This window comes from Geotrypetes seraphini, chromosome 2 (genome assembly GCF_902459505.1).
Source record: "Geotrypetes seraphini chromosome 2, aGeoSer1.1, whole genome shotgun sequence".
NCBI lineage: Eukaryota > Metazoa > Chordata > Amphibia > Gymnophiona > Dermophiidae > Geotrypetes > Geotrypetes seraphini.
This window is the reverse complement of record NC_047085.1, coordinates 227,061,009-227,075,470: the sequence shown is the minus strand read 5'-3', so window position 1 is coordinate 227,075,470 and position 14,462 is coordinate 227,061,009. Positions and strand designations below refer to the sequence as shown.

General features: G+C 46.3%; 1 protein-coding gene across 1 annotated transcript in view; it reads right to left on the bottom strand.

Annotated features, from left to right (window-relative positions):
- The window catches only part of ST13 (ST13 Hsp70 interacting protein), a 138,375-nt gene that overhangs the window by 27,472 nt on the left and 96,441 nt on the right, over window positions 1–14,462 (bottom strand). Inside the window, 2 exon segments of the mRNA XM_033935085.1 lie at window positions 4,561–4,635; window positions 4,637–4,664. Coding sequence (XP_033790976.1) covers window positions 4,561–4,635; window positions 4,637–4,664 — 103 coding nt within the window.

Here is a 14,462-nt window from a genome sequence, read left to right as displayed (position 1 = left end):
GTCATGGGATAGGTGGCAAAGTTCATTTGTGGATTAGGAATTGGTTATCGGATAGAAAACAGAGGGTAGGGTTAAATAGTCATTTTTCTCAATGGAGGAGAGTAAACAGTGGAGTGCCGCAGGGGTCTGTACTGGGACCGTGCTATTTACTTATTTATAAATGATCTGAAAATTGGAACAACGAGTGAGGTGATTAAATTTGCGGATGACACTAAACTGTTCAAAGTTGTTAAAATGCATGCGGACCTTAGGAAATTGGAAGACTGGGTGTCAAATGGCAGATGAAATTTAATGTAGACAAATGCAAAGTGATGCACATTGGGAAGAATAACCTAAATCACAGTTACCGGAATGCTTGGTCCACCTTGGGGATTAGTGCCAAGAAAAGGATCTGGGTATCATCGTAGACAATACGATGAAACCTTCTGCCTAATGTGCGGCGGCGGTGGCCAAAAAAGCAAAACAGGATACTAGGGATTATTAAAAAAGGAATGTTAACAAGACTAAAGGAATGTTATAATTCCCCCTGTATCGTTCCATGGTGCAACCTCATCTGTAGTATTGCGTTCAATTCTGGTCTCCTTATCTCAAGAAAAGATATAGTGGCACTAGAAAAGGTTCAAAAAAGAGTGACCAAGATGATAAAGGGGATGGAACTCCTTTCGTATGAGGAAACACTAAAAAGGTTAGGGCTCTTCAGCTTGGAAAAGAAATGGCTGAGGGGAGATATGACTGAAGTCTACAAAATCCTGAGTGGAATAGAAGGGGTACAAGTGGATTGATTTTTCACTCCGTCAAAAATTACAAAGACTAGGGGACACTCAATGAAGTTACAGGGAAATACTTTTAAACCAATAGGAGGAAAATTTTTTTTCACTCAAAATGGTTAAGCTCTGGAACGCGTTGCCAGAGGATGTGGTAAAAGCGGATACCGTAGCTGGTTTTAAGAAAGGTTTGGACAAGTTCCTGAAGAAAAAGTCCATAGTCTGTTATTGAGAAAGACATGGGGGAAGCCACTGCTTGCCCTGTATTGGTAACATGGAATATTGCTACTCCTTGGGTTTTGGCCAGGTACTAGTGACCTGGCCACCATGAAAACAGGCTACTGACCCAGTAAGGCTATTCTTATGTTCTTATGGGGAACAATACATACTGTACACAGAGATAGAAGATGGATGGTGCGCATGGAGAAAGAAGAAATGTCAAATGGTCAGGAGACCCTGGCAAGTGAGTTAAGAAAAGACAAAAGAAACAGACCAGCGCCTGAGACCAAAATGATTTGAAGAATAAAATGATGAGACAACAAACAGTAGAAAAAAAATCTATTTTGTGATTAGAATATATCAGATTTGAAATATGTATTCTGCTAGAGCTGTGTTAGACATAACTGGGGACCACAAAGTCCAGGCTGTGCTTCTTTAACTTCCAGCTGGCTTAGGGCTCTCTCTGACCAGAGGGCAGTTGCCCTAGCACTATTCCTCACGTGTGACTGCAGTATTCTGTTAGCAATGATTTTTTCTGTGTAGCATTTTGTAATAATTTGGCTTATTTCAGTTTTCTCAATAGTGGAGGGGAATATCTGTAAAGGAGAGAAAGGTTTTATTGATCCTTGCTCTGTATTATTTGTGTTTATAAATGACAATTGTATAGAATATTGTTTCTTTTTATACTTTAATAAAAATGAAACTATAATAATTAATGTGGTGCGAGTGGGTAATAAATATTATTTTGACGTAATACAAACTCCACTCTGTAAACTGAGAACACTAACCCCCAGAAGAAAACAGCCTCAGGTTTTCTTTTTAGGTAGAGCTAAAAGCTCAAACCTCCTCCACCTATATCATTGGCTTAAAAAACTTCCGAAGGGGATGTGCAAATGTTACAGTTGCATTTTGCATATCCCCTTCGGAAGTTTTTTAAGTCAATGATGTGGGTGGAGGAGGTTTGAGCTTTAGTTCTATCTAAAAAGAAAACCTGAGGCTTTTTTCTTCCGGGGGTTAGTGCTCTCATTTTACAGAGTGGAGTTTGTATTACGTCAAAATAATACTTTAATAAATAAATTCAGCATAAAATCATAACTATTCAAGGCTTGTGCTGATGGGATCAGATGGCTTGTGGGATGGGGACCTAGCTTGTGGGGACAACACAGGGAGGGGGATAAATATTTTCCCTGCATCATTCTCTATTAGAGAATCCATTGAAGATGAGCTTCACACTGGACAGCCTGAGAAGTATTCCACAGAAATGTGCAAGAAAGTCAAAGATTTAATCTGACAGACAAATAAGATTTCCCGAATAGCTGAAGAAATGGGGCATCTCAGCAGGTATAGTTTGGAAAATAATTCATGAAAAGTTAGGCATGTCGAAGGATAATGCAAGATGGTTTCCAAGAATGCTGACACCATGTCATCATAAGGTCACGAGGCTCCAGTGCTGTCAGGAGAACTTGGAGATGCTCTGTGAAGACCAAAATTTTTTTTTTGTTTGGTGAGATGAGACTTGGGTCTATTCATAGAGATCCTGATTCCAAAACTGAGTCAATGCAGTGAAGCACAATTCATCTCCCACCCCTCAAAAAGTTCAAGACAAAAAAATCTGCAAACAAAGTCACGGCAACTTCTTTTGGGATGATGGACTTTTGCTACTGGAGTTCATGTCACACAAGACACCATAACCAGGGAGAGTTATGCCCAAGAATCAACAAGAAGAGACGAGAAAAACTCACAGCAGGTGTGCTGCTTCTTTAAGATAAAGCGCCGGCGCACATGTCACAACAATCACAGGGCTGTCATCCAAGAATGTGGGTTTCAGCAGCTAATCATCCATCCTAGCATTCTGACCCTGGCTTCCTTGGATTATTTCCTGTGCCAAGTTTTGAATAAATCTCTCTGAAGGCAGCAGTTTTCAAGTGATGAAGACATCAAGGAAACTGTGATGTCCTGGTTTGAAGGTCAAACAGAAGAATTCTTTTCAAAGGGGTTAAAGTCATTGCAGGAAAAGTGGATGACGTGTATGACTATATTGAAAAACAGATGCATAACCCTAGCGTTCAGTGCTACAGAACATATTGCACAAGATAGCCACTTCCCGCTTTTCCTTTTAAACTACACTGGCTTTCATTTTCTCTTCTTTCCCGCCTTTTAATAAGTTCCTACTCCTGTCCAATGACTTTAATTTCCTCAGTAATACGGAGTGGTTAAGGATGCTGGGATGTTAGACTGCAGTCCAGTGTTTTGTTTATAAAATTTACCTTGCTCCTTTTTTCAGTTGTAATATTGTATATTTTATTCTATGATATTTTTGAAAATGTGTTTACTGCAAATTGCTCTGTGTGGTGAAAATGAAGTATAGCACAACCATGGAGATAAAACCATCAAATGTTTGTTTTTAGAAGACACTACACTGACTGGTTCATTTGTAAGACCTTCATAAAAAACCACCACCACCACCACAACACATAACAAAGACTTCCTTCTGCTAGATTTCATGTTACCTAGCACTAAAATGAGGCTCACTGGTTTGTGTTAGCCAACCACCCTACAATCCTCAGATACTATAGTCCATTTTAATGATAAGTCAGTCTGCAATTTCATTTACAAGTTTTCAGAAAACTAGGGTGTATACCCTCTGGTCTGGATGATTTGCTACTCTTCAGTTTATCAATTTGCATTATTACATCATTCAGGTTCACAGTGATTTGCTTCATTTCCTCTGAATCACTGGTTTCTAGCATGGATTATTCTCCTCAGCATCCTCTTCTCTACATAATGAAATAAAAATAATTTATTTTTGGGGCCAATATTCAGTTAAGCGTGCAGGAGAGCACCTAGTGAGGACAGCTGCTGATATTCATGTGGCATTTAACCTAGCATGTGCCACTGAATATTGTTCTGAACATAGCAGCACTGTTTGCATTAGTGCCAGGGCAGTCTATGGGCAGAGCTTGAATAGAGCTGGCACCTTACTGTTAGCAACAATATTCAGTTCTACCAACTGGTTTAAACAAGCACAAAGTTAGGACAGGCTTTTGGCGATCAGGCTAAGCTAACCAAGCATTGGTCTGAATATTGGCGGGTAACCAGTTAACTTCTGAGTAACTACAGTGACCCAGATATTCAATACTGGTGTCAAGACATGGCCCAGGAATGAACATCTAGGCTTAATTCTGCCTGTAGCTGTTACTCAAATCAATGCTGGTTCTGCCCTAATAAAGCCATATGTGGCCAATAATTTTTGTAGATATCTACCATTTTGCTTGACAAAGATGTCAAACTCATCTGCCTATACTTTCCCTGGAGGCCCTTTTAAAATTATTGTATTGGCCACCTTTCAATCCTCAGGTTACTAGTAATAGGCATGCAACTTTTCAGAATTATGGGGTGCTTACGGTCCTCACAGGATTTATAAATTTTGTCATCTATGTTATTCATTATTTTGCGACGGACTTCAATATTTATCCAAGAGTACATAAAATTTAGTCTACTGAGCATTTCAGCAAAAAGTTCCACAAAGAGCAATCCTTGGTTTCCTTCTTCATTGCCTATGTCTGCCAGTCTTTACCCGAGGCTGCACCTCTTTCAGCATGCTGCTAGCATCTTCATCATAGTCTAATTTACAAGCCATGGCCAGGTCATGAGGCTGCCTCCTCCCAGTGACCCAGAAGCCTGTGAAATAGTTAAAAAAAAAGAATACTATGGTATAATAAAACAGACTTCTCAATGTAGCTCTGCAGAGGGAGCAAACGCAAACATGCTTGATGATTCACTTCAGTGTGAAGCAAGATGTTCTGCCTTCAGGTCTTCATTATATCCCCATGATCAATTTTTTCCCATGGAATCACCAATAGGTGTGTGTGTGTATATATATATATATGTGTACACACAGTATATAAATATATATATATGTACACCACAGTATATAAATAAAATAAGGAGTGAAACTCTAAAGCATGGGGTCACATGTACCTTTTTTTTTTTATTTTTTTTTTTTAACAGGCTACCATACTTGCCCCTAGTTTTGTTTTTTTCATGTGTAGTGGAAAACAAAGTTGGTAGTATACAATTCTAACAAACTCTCAAAACTCCAATGATGATACCTCCTTTTTTGATGATTTGAACTGTCCTATTTGCCTCTTCTCCAAGGATCCTTGCTACAAAAGGATCCTTGGAAAAGAGACTACAAAAAGCTCTAAAACTCAAAACTGAAGCTCTACCTCCCTTTCCACCCTCATTCCTATTACAATTTTAAAAGTATTTTGCGCTCTATAACATCTCCACTTCAGTGTATGTAAGGGAAGATTAGATACTTACCTTAATAATCTTCTTTCTTGTAGATAGAACATCAGTCTTGAATCTGTGGGTTGTGAACCTCTGATTACAAGATCCTATGTAGAGAGCCTTATTTACATTTTTTCCACTCCTTTTCCAACACTGGCCTGTCCTGCGATTCCTCAGTTCGTATCAAAGCAGATGGTCAAGCCCTAGAGTAGAACATAATAGGAGGGGTAGGAGGGACTCTCTCCAAGAAACAAGTCTGTTCTTCTCATTAACACAACAATTAACACGAAATATTCAGGAACATTTGATGAGGTGGAACGAACAAGCTACCTACCTGAATGCAACCTGCACTAACAGTCTTGGAGCTCTGAAAGATGTCCCCTGTTCTCTTCAACATAGAAGTGTCTCCCCTGTCCTTGACCTTGCTGGACAGAGGAAAGAAACAAGTTTATCCAGTGATACTGACATAACCGAGACAGTAAGCAGGTTAATGATTATCTGTCTGATGCTCCTATTCTACTAGAAAGAAGATTATCAAGGTAAGTACCTAATCTTCCCTTCCTGTGCAGTCTTGAACCCTGTGGGATATATCAAAGCAGTCCTCTGATCTAAGGCTGGACAGATGAACCTGCTGGAAGTATTGAAGAACTGAACTCGGTATCAAGTTTGGCCGCTACACCCACCCTATAAAATTCTGTGTACAGTATGGAGGGGAGGACCAGGTGGCAGCTCTACAAATTTCTTCTGAGGAAACTGCTCTAGACTCCACCCAGGAAAACATGTTACACTCCTAGTGGAATGTGCCTTCAAGGATACAGGGAGGTTGCTTTCCTTTTCCGATTTAAGCTGAAGAAATGGCCATATGAATCCATCTAGAGATATTGCTTTTGAAGCCAGCCGGCCACCAGCAGCTAATACCCACCAGTACAAAGAGATAATCAGACAATCAAACTCATTCGGCACATCCAGGTAGAGAAGAAACACTGAACATTTAGTAGTTTTAGAACTGTGTCACTCTTGGACTCCGACAGTGGCAGCCGTAATTCCCAGTTGATGTGAAAACTCTAGGCTATTTTCGGCGAGAAAGAGGAGACTGTATGTAATATCCTACTCTCCACAAAATCTGAGAAAAAGTTCTCTGCAGGATAAAGCCCTGCAGTTCAGATATCTGTTGTATTGATTTTGACCTGCCACTAAAAACGCTATCTTAATTGTCAGGTTCATCAATAACACCTTCTCCAAAGGCTCATATGGAGCTCTAGTGAGAGCTCACAGAACGAGATTAAGACTCCACGTTGGAAAGGGTGGATGTACTGGAGGATGCAGCCGAAGGGTCCCTTTAAATATCTGGACACATCTGGGTGAGAGGTCAACGTCCTTTTACTAGACTGGGGTCTGAAACAGGATAGACCCGCTATCTGCACTATGATGGAGCAAACCAACGTGCCTTTTTCAAGGCCCCTCTAGAAGGAATGCTAGAATCAAGAAATCGGAGTCATGACCGGGTACTCCACTCTTCTGTGCACACCAACCCTGGAAGCACATTCAGGCCTTCGCATAAGAGGCCGATGTTGACTTCTTCTTGGATTTTAGGAGAGTGGCATAACCACTTCTGAATATCTTTGGTGCACTAAGGCTACACAAGTGCCATGCCATAAGACCAAAGCACTCCAGATCTTCCAGGGCAATTGGGCCCCTGTGATAGCTAACCCCGGATTGACAGGATAGTCTGAGACCCTGGTCTCTCTTTAGACTGACCAATCTGGTGTGACAAGAGCTACCATCCCTGGGTGCGACATTATTCTCGCAGAACTCTGCCTATCATGGGCCACGGAGGGAACACAAATAGGAGTCCTGCCTGTAGCCACAGTTACACCAGCACATCCAAGCTTGCACTTCCTGGCTCATATGTTCGACTTGAAAAATTGATCCATTTTCTTGTTGGCCAGTGACATCATCAGATCAAAAATTGGGCACCCTCAACAACTCACAATGCTGTCAAATACCTCCTGAGACAAAGCCCATTCTCCGCGAACTAGAGTGCATCAGCTGAGGAAGTCTAATCACAAATTGTCCACTCCCGCTATATACACTATCAAGAGCATCTACAGGTGGAACTCCGCTCCACCGAACAATTTGGGCACCCAAGTGTAGGGCAGCACTCTTGGTGCCTCCCTGCCAGATGACTTAGGCTCCTACTGTTGCATTATCTGAGAAAAACTCTCACTGTTTTGTTCTACAGTAAGTTTCAGTGTGCTTGCACTGCCAGTCAGATGGCTAGCAGCTCCAGCTAGTTGATCGACCACTTCCTCTGTGAAGAGAACCAATGTCCCCTGCAACTGACGGCCCTCATATTGCTCTCCCCAACCGCATAGGCTAGCATCCATCAGATATCACCCACTCCCCTGGGAAAGAGTCTGTGGTTCCAGCCCACCAGGTCAGACTGTGGCAAGCATCTGTTGTTAGAGGTAGGGGCATCTGCAATGCATCCGTTTGAGCACTTCTTGGAGAGGGCACTTCTTCGAGAGGGCATAGCTGCTACCACTAACCCTAGAACTTGCAAGTAATGCCAAGTTGTTGGTCCTGGCTTGTCCCTAAACTCTCTGATCTGACGCATTGAGTTTTGCTCTGTGAGCTTCCGGGAGAAAAAACCCCAAAACAACCTTTGTTTTCCTTCATGTTGGAACTGATGCCCAGATATTCCAGGAACTGTGTCTGCTCCAGGTGGCTCTTTAGGAAGTTTATAACCCAGACCAGGTTCTACAGAAAATAGATCACCCATCTCCACTGCTGTCCTTCCTATGGACTCAGACGAAGCTCATATCAGCCAATCATCCAAGTATAGATGAATTTGTATCCCCTCCTTGCAGAGGTGCACTGCTATTATGACCATCATCTTGGTGAAGGTGCATGGCACCATGGCCAGGCCAAACAGAAAGGCCCGAGTAGTGGAAGTGCTGCTCCAGAACATGGAACCTCAAGAACTTCCTGTGATCTGGAAAAACGGAGATATGATTCTGTCAAATTTAAAGAGGTGAGAAATTCCCCCAGTGCCAATGAGGTAATGATCGACCTTATGGTTTCCATGTGGAAGCGTGGAATCTTGAGGGCAGTAATGACCGACTTCAGATCCGGAATCAGCCCCCAGTTTCCTGAGTATCTCTTGGGCACGATAAAGTATATGAGTACCTGCCTAAATCTGATTCTTCACCCCGGACAGCTTCTATAGCTGTTAGCCTCTTTAGTCCCCCAGACTCTAACCACTTTTCTCTGGTTTCCTTGCTGGAGAATCCACAAAAAGGTCCAGGAGGGGATGAAAGAACTTGAGATTGTATCCCTCCTGAATAATGTCCAGTACCTAAACTAAACCTTAGGGTTATATACCGCATCTTTTCCTATAACAATAGAGCTCAGCACAGTTCGCAAAAATTAGAAAAGAGAACAAGTACAATATGAATTTGGAATAGTATGGAGAGGAGCTGAATTTATAACTTTGAAAATAGCCAGGTTTTCAGATGTTTTCGAAAGAGTCCATATCGCACAGTTGAAAAGAAACATTATTCCACAACTCAGTAATTTTTGAAAAGTAAAGATTTCTATAGTTTGCCAATGTAAATAACGCCTTTCGACGTTGGAAAGGACAATTTAAATTTTTGAGTAGATCTGGTGATATCAGATCTATTAGAATTCCACGACAGGGGAATTAAAGTGGGAAGGATTCCATGCAAGATCTTGAATGTTAAGTAGGCGCATTTTAAAATAAACCCCGGAGGGATCACGTGACGCCATGCAGCGGGACAGACGCTAGTCTGTGTCTCTCCGCGGCCCCTTCGCAGATTACCCTCCCCTTTTCGGGCATTCTTCGGCTTTTGAGCCATCGGACCGGACCCTCCGCTACCTCCCCTCCTCCGGACACTGTGGGCGAGTTTCGGGCCGATTTCGCGGTGGCATGTAGCTGAAATCGGCCCGCAGAGAACAGGACCGCGGCAGGCAGGGGGAAGTCAAGATGGCGGCGCCGCCGAGTCCAGGAGCAGCCACGGGATCGTCTCTACAGTTGACAGTAAGGGAGCATTTCTGTACCTGAAACGAGGGGAAATTAGGAGAGGGGAGGTTGGCCTCGCTTCAACATGATTTTCCAGGGGACTTCTGAGAGAGAAAGTGATTTGGCCCAGAGAGCTAGCGGGACGGACGCTAGTTGGTGTCTCTCTCTCCCGCGGCCCCCTCGCAGCTTCCCCTCCCTCTTCGGGCATTCTCCGGCTGTTGAGCCTTCGGACCGGACCCTCAGATATCTCCCCCCCTCCGGACATTGTGGGCGAGTTTCGGGCCGCTTTTTGCGGTGGCATGTCACTGAAGTCGGCCCGCAGAGAAAAGGACCCGCGGCAAGCAGGGGGAAGTCAGGATGGCGGCGCCGCCGAGCCCTGGAGCAGCTACGGGAGGGCCGGCTTGGATAGCTGAAATCACGGCCGGAGTTACGGCGGCGATGGAGCTCGTGTTGGAACAAAAGCTCCTGCCGTTGGATCACAAGCTGGCGGTGGTCCAGGCTTCGCTGGATGCTATGGGCCAGGAGACGGCGGCGTTCCGGCAGCGGGTGAGCGATGTGGAGGATAGACTGCAGCACGTGGAGGATGTCCAGACAACACATCAGCGCCTTATCTCTGCTCTCGAGGATCGCATTGAGGACCTGGAAAATAGATCACGCCGGTCCAATTTGCGTTTTATCGGATTTCCAGAGGCTGTAGCGGAGCGGGACTTGAGAGGCACGCTGGAAGCCTGGTTAGCTGCCTCCGTTACCTTTCCTGCGGATCTCGGCCCGCTTCGTATCGAGAGGGCGCATCGCCTGGGTCTCAGTTCAGCTCATCAGGCCCGGCCACGGGTGGTAATAGCAAAGATCTTGAAACTATGCTCACAAACAGACTATTCTTCAGGCGGCTCGGGGCGAGCGCGCTCTCACCTATCAAAACGGCAGGGTGCTCTGTTTTCAGGACTATTCTACAAAAGTGGCTCAGCAACGGCGGGCATTTGCTCCGGTGTGCTCTACATTGGCGGCCCGCCATGTTCGCTTCGCCCTTCTCTACCCTGCGAGGTTGCGGGTTCATCACAATGGCACTACTCAGTTTTGTTCTACCGTAGCGGAGGCGCAGAACATGTTGGATGCGTGGAATGTGGACCTGCCTTCTACTAGTGCCACTGGTGTGATCTCCTCTACTGCTGGTCCGGCTTGATGGCTGCCGGTCTTCAGAGACACTCTTTCTTCTGGCGTGGGTGCAACTCTGGTCTCCTTCTTGGAGTTCTGTTAGGTCCTTGGATGGCCCGGGCGGGCTCTGTCTTTGATGGTGGCGCTGCTCAGATCTTGTGCTTCCAGATGCCACGGTGTCCCTGGACTTTTGCTGGATTTCTGTCTTCGGAGCTCCTCATTCTTCTGGCTCGACTACAACTTGGGACTCCTTCTTGGATTTGGCTGGGACCTTGGTTGGACTTATGTCTTTGACTGGGGTGCTGCTCAGCTTCTGTGCTTTTTACTTTCAGCGGTCTCAATGCTCTTGGTTTTGTGGGGCTTTCTTGTTTATTAAGGGTGCCCGGGGCCTCTCTCTACTCCTAAGCGGCCCAGGCTGTGTTGGGTGGATGGTGGCCTTGATTCATCCTTTGGAGCGGGTGTTGTTGAGCTTGTTGACTGGGGTGAGGGGCGTGCTTGGGGACGAGTGGTTGGCGGTGTGTATGATGCGATGGGTGAGGAGGGGGGGGAGGAGAGTTAGAGAGGGGGTTTTGTGGTTCCTGTTGAGTATGAGTTTTGGGGTTCTTGGTATCCATCCTCAAGGGATATTTGGGGGTGGATAGGGTCTGGGATTGGGTTCCTTTAGGTCGGGGGGCCCTTCCTGGGACATTGAGGCATTATATGAGGCTGTCTTGAGATTGGGAGATGGGTTCTAATTCTGCAAGGTTGCTCTTGGGGTTTGTCTAGTTATCATCGCTATTTTGGGGGGGTTTCTGTGGAGGGGGGCGTCTGTAATGATTGGGTTCCTGTGGGGACCGGAAGGGTTGGAGTGGATGGGATGGGAGGAGTTTAGTGGGGTAGGATTGGTCTGGTTGGGTTTGGGGGTTGGGGTGGGGTGGGTGGTAGGTGGGGGTGGGTTGGTTTTGGGGGGGAGGGGAGGGTGGGGTGGGGAGGGGAGGGTGGGGTGGGGAGGGCTGTTGTTCTTGTTTCGTGGTGACCGCTGGCACTGGCTTCCGCATGACTGTGGCTTTAGGAGGGGGGCTTGCTGGGACGCCTCTTCCTAGGCTTTTGAATTTTTTGATTCCTTGTTGGGTATTTTTGTTTCATTTTTATGTCCCTTAAGTTATTATCTTGGAATGTGGAGGGCATTCATTCCCCAATAAGCGACAGAAGGTGCTTCGACAGCTGCAGAGGAGCCGGGCGGACGTGGCCTTTTTGCAGGAGACGCATTTGACTGCTGTGGAGCATGCCAACCTGGTGGGTGGTGGATGTCCTGGATTCTCCTGCGTTGGGTAAGAGGGCTGGAGTGGCTATTTTGGTGGGTAAACATCTTCATTTGGTGGTACGGACTGTCATTAGGGACCCGGAGGGTAGGTATGTGATAGCCTCGGTTAGTTTGAACTCTAAACCTTATATTCTCTGCAACCTTTATGCTCCCAATAGCCCGGGCGTGGGTTTTTTTTCATCATTTAGCAGACCTTTTGTCGGTCTATGGAGATGTTCCCCTGTTGGTGGGGGGGGATTTCAATGAGATGGCGGATCCTCTTTGGGATAGATCGTCTGGGGTGGGGAGGGAATCTCGGAAATCTGCTACTGGAATTGCGATTCTTTGTGCTTCCCTTGACTTGGTGGACGCCTGGAGGGTCTTGCATCCCTTGGAGAAGGACTTTATTCACGTTTCTCGGGCCCATGCTTCCTTATCTCGTATAGACTATATTCTCTGTTCCCGCTCTTTGTTTGCAGAGATCGTAGAGTCTACGCTGGGGCCTATTGAGGTATCGGACCATGCTTGGGTGGCGTTGGTATGGCAGTTATCTCGGACGCCGGGGACCCCTCGTGGTTGGCGCTTTCCTTGCCACCTTTATCGTGATAGTAAATTTCATGAACATCTGGTAGCCCGGGTGGCGCTCTTTTCAGGATACCAATGCAGCTCATTTTGGTACTCCTTCGTTGGCTTGGGAGACGGCAAAGGCGGGTCCTTCGGGGTGAGATTATTTCCTATGCTAGTTTTCAGCGTAAAGCGCGCAAGCGAGAGCTGCTTCGGCTGGAGAGACTGGTTTCTTCTCTCCGTCGACGCTACGGCATCACCCGGGCACTCCCGGATAGGGCTAGATTGCTGGAGGCTCAGTGTTCGCTTAATTCTCTGTTACACCAACACGCTCGTCGGTCTATGGAGCATTATAGGTATCATCTTTATCGTTTTGCGAATAAGAGTAGTAAATTTCTTGCAAAGCTAGTTCGACAGCAGCGGGGTAGTTCGCGTATTGCTTCTCTTCAGACGCGGAACTCGGAGATAGTGCATACTGATGGAGACATCAACAGGGAGTTGCGGGATTTCTTTGAGAACTTGTATTCTGCTCCCTCTGACCCTCTGCTGGATGGGGAGGTATATTTGGCCTGGTCGGGATCTCCCGACTCTTTCAGCTTCCTCTCGGGTGCAGTTGGAGGCGGGAGGTTACTGCAGGGGAGATTGAGCGGGAGATCCAGGCTAGCGCTCTGGGTAAGTCTCCTGGCCCGGATGGGCTTCGTAGTGAGTTTTATAAGATATTGCGAGCTGAGGTGGCGCCTTTGTTGGCTTCGGTGTTTTTAACGAGGCGGTCGGATTGGGGGAGCTCCCTCGCCACTTGAATGTAGCTCAGATTATTGTTCTGTTGAAGCCTGGGAAGGATTCGAATAGACCCGAGTCGTACAGACCGATCTCTTTATTGAATTTTGAGGCTAAGCTTTTTGCTAAAGTTTTGGGCCACCCGTCTTGCCTTGGTACTCCCGAGTCTTATTTCTGATCAGCAAGTGGGCTTTGTGAAGGGCCCGCGCGATTGCTAAAAATGTACGCCGTATCTTGGCGGCTTTGGAGCGGACTGCACAGGATCAGGTGCCTTCTTTGATGATCAGCTTTGACGCCGAGAAGGCCTTTGACCAGGTGGATTGGGGCTTTATGTTTGAGGTCCTGCGAGTGTACGGTCTAGGCCCATGGTTCATTCAGGCGGTGCGGACTCTTTATGCAAACCCGGTGGCCCGTGTGTGGGCCAATGATACCCTTTCTGATCCCTTTCCAATTTGTAGGGGTACACGCCAGGGATGCCCCCTTTCACCTTTGTTGTTTGTCCCTGACCCTGGATACTCTCATTCGGGATGTGCAGGGTAACCCGGACATCATGGGAATGGTCGTGGGGGCTCATCATTTTAAACTGGCGGCTTTTGCCGATGACCTATTGGTTTATTTGACGGATCCTCGGGCCTCCCTCCCTGCTCTTTTGGAGTGTTTTCGCGAGTATGGGGATTTTTCTGGTTTCCTTTTAAATAAGCAGAAGTCGGAGGCTATGGCGTCTCCGGACTCTTTGCGGGTGGAGTGGGGGCCGGATTTTCCTTTGCGCTGGGCGGGGACCCTCTTTTCGATACCTTGGTATTTTGTTGTCTATGGATGTCTCCGCGCTTTACCGTTTGAATGTTGATCATTTGTTGCAGGGAACTAAGGGGCTTTTACGGCGCTGGTTGAATCTCCCTCTTTCCTTGATGGGCCGTGTTCATCTTTTTCGCATGATTATCTTCCCGAAATGGTTATTTGTCCTGCAAACGCTTCCTTTCTTTCTTTTGAAAAAAGATATCTTGGGTCTTCAGAGACTGGTGATTTCATTTTGCTGGGGGGGGTAGGAAAGGTAAAATGCATCGCTCTTATCTTCAGGGGTCCTGGGCACAGGGAGGATTGGGTCTTCCCTCGATTCGTTTGTATAATTTGGCCTGCTTGCTTCGGCATGTCCGGGATTGGCTTTTTCTTAGCTCTCAGCATACTGATCGGGAGCTGGAGGTTGACTATTTTTTTCCGTGGGCTCTGCCTTATCTTTTACATTGGGATGGGAAGGTGCGGTTGGGGCCTGGGGCCCGTAGCTGCTTGGTGGAGCCGCTGCGTCGGGCTTGGAGATGTTTCTCAGATGTGGGGTCACTCGCCTTTTAGTTCTGTTCTGCTGCCCATAGTG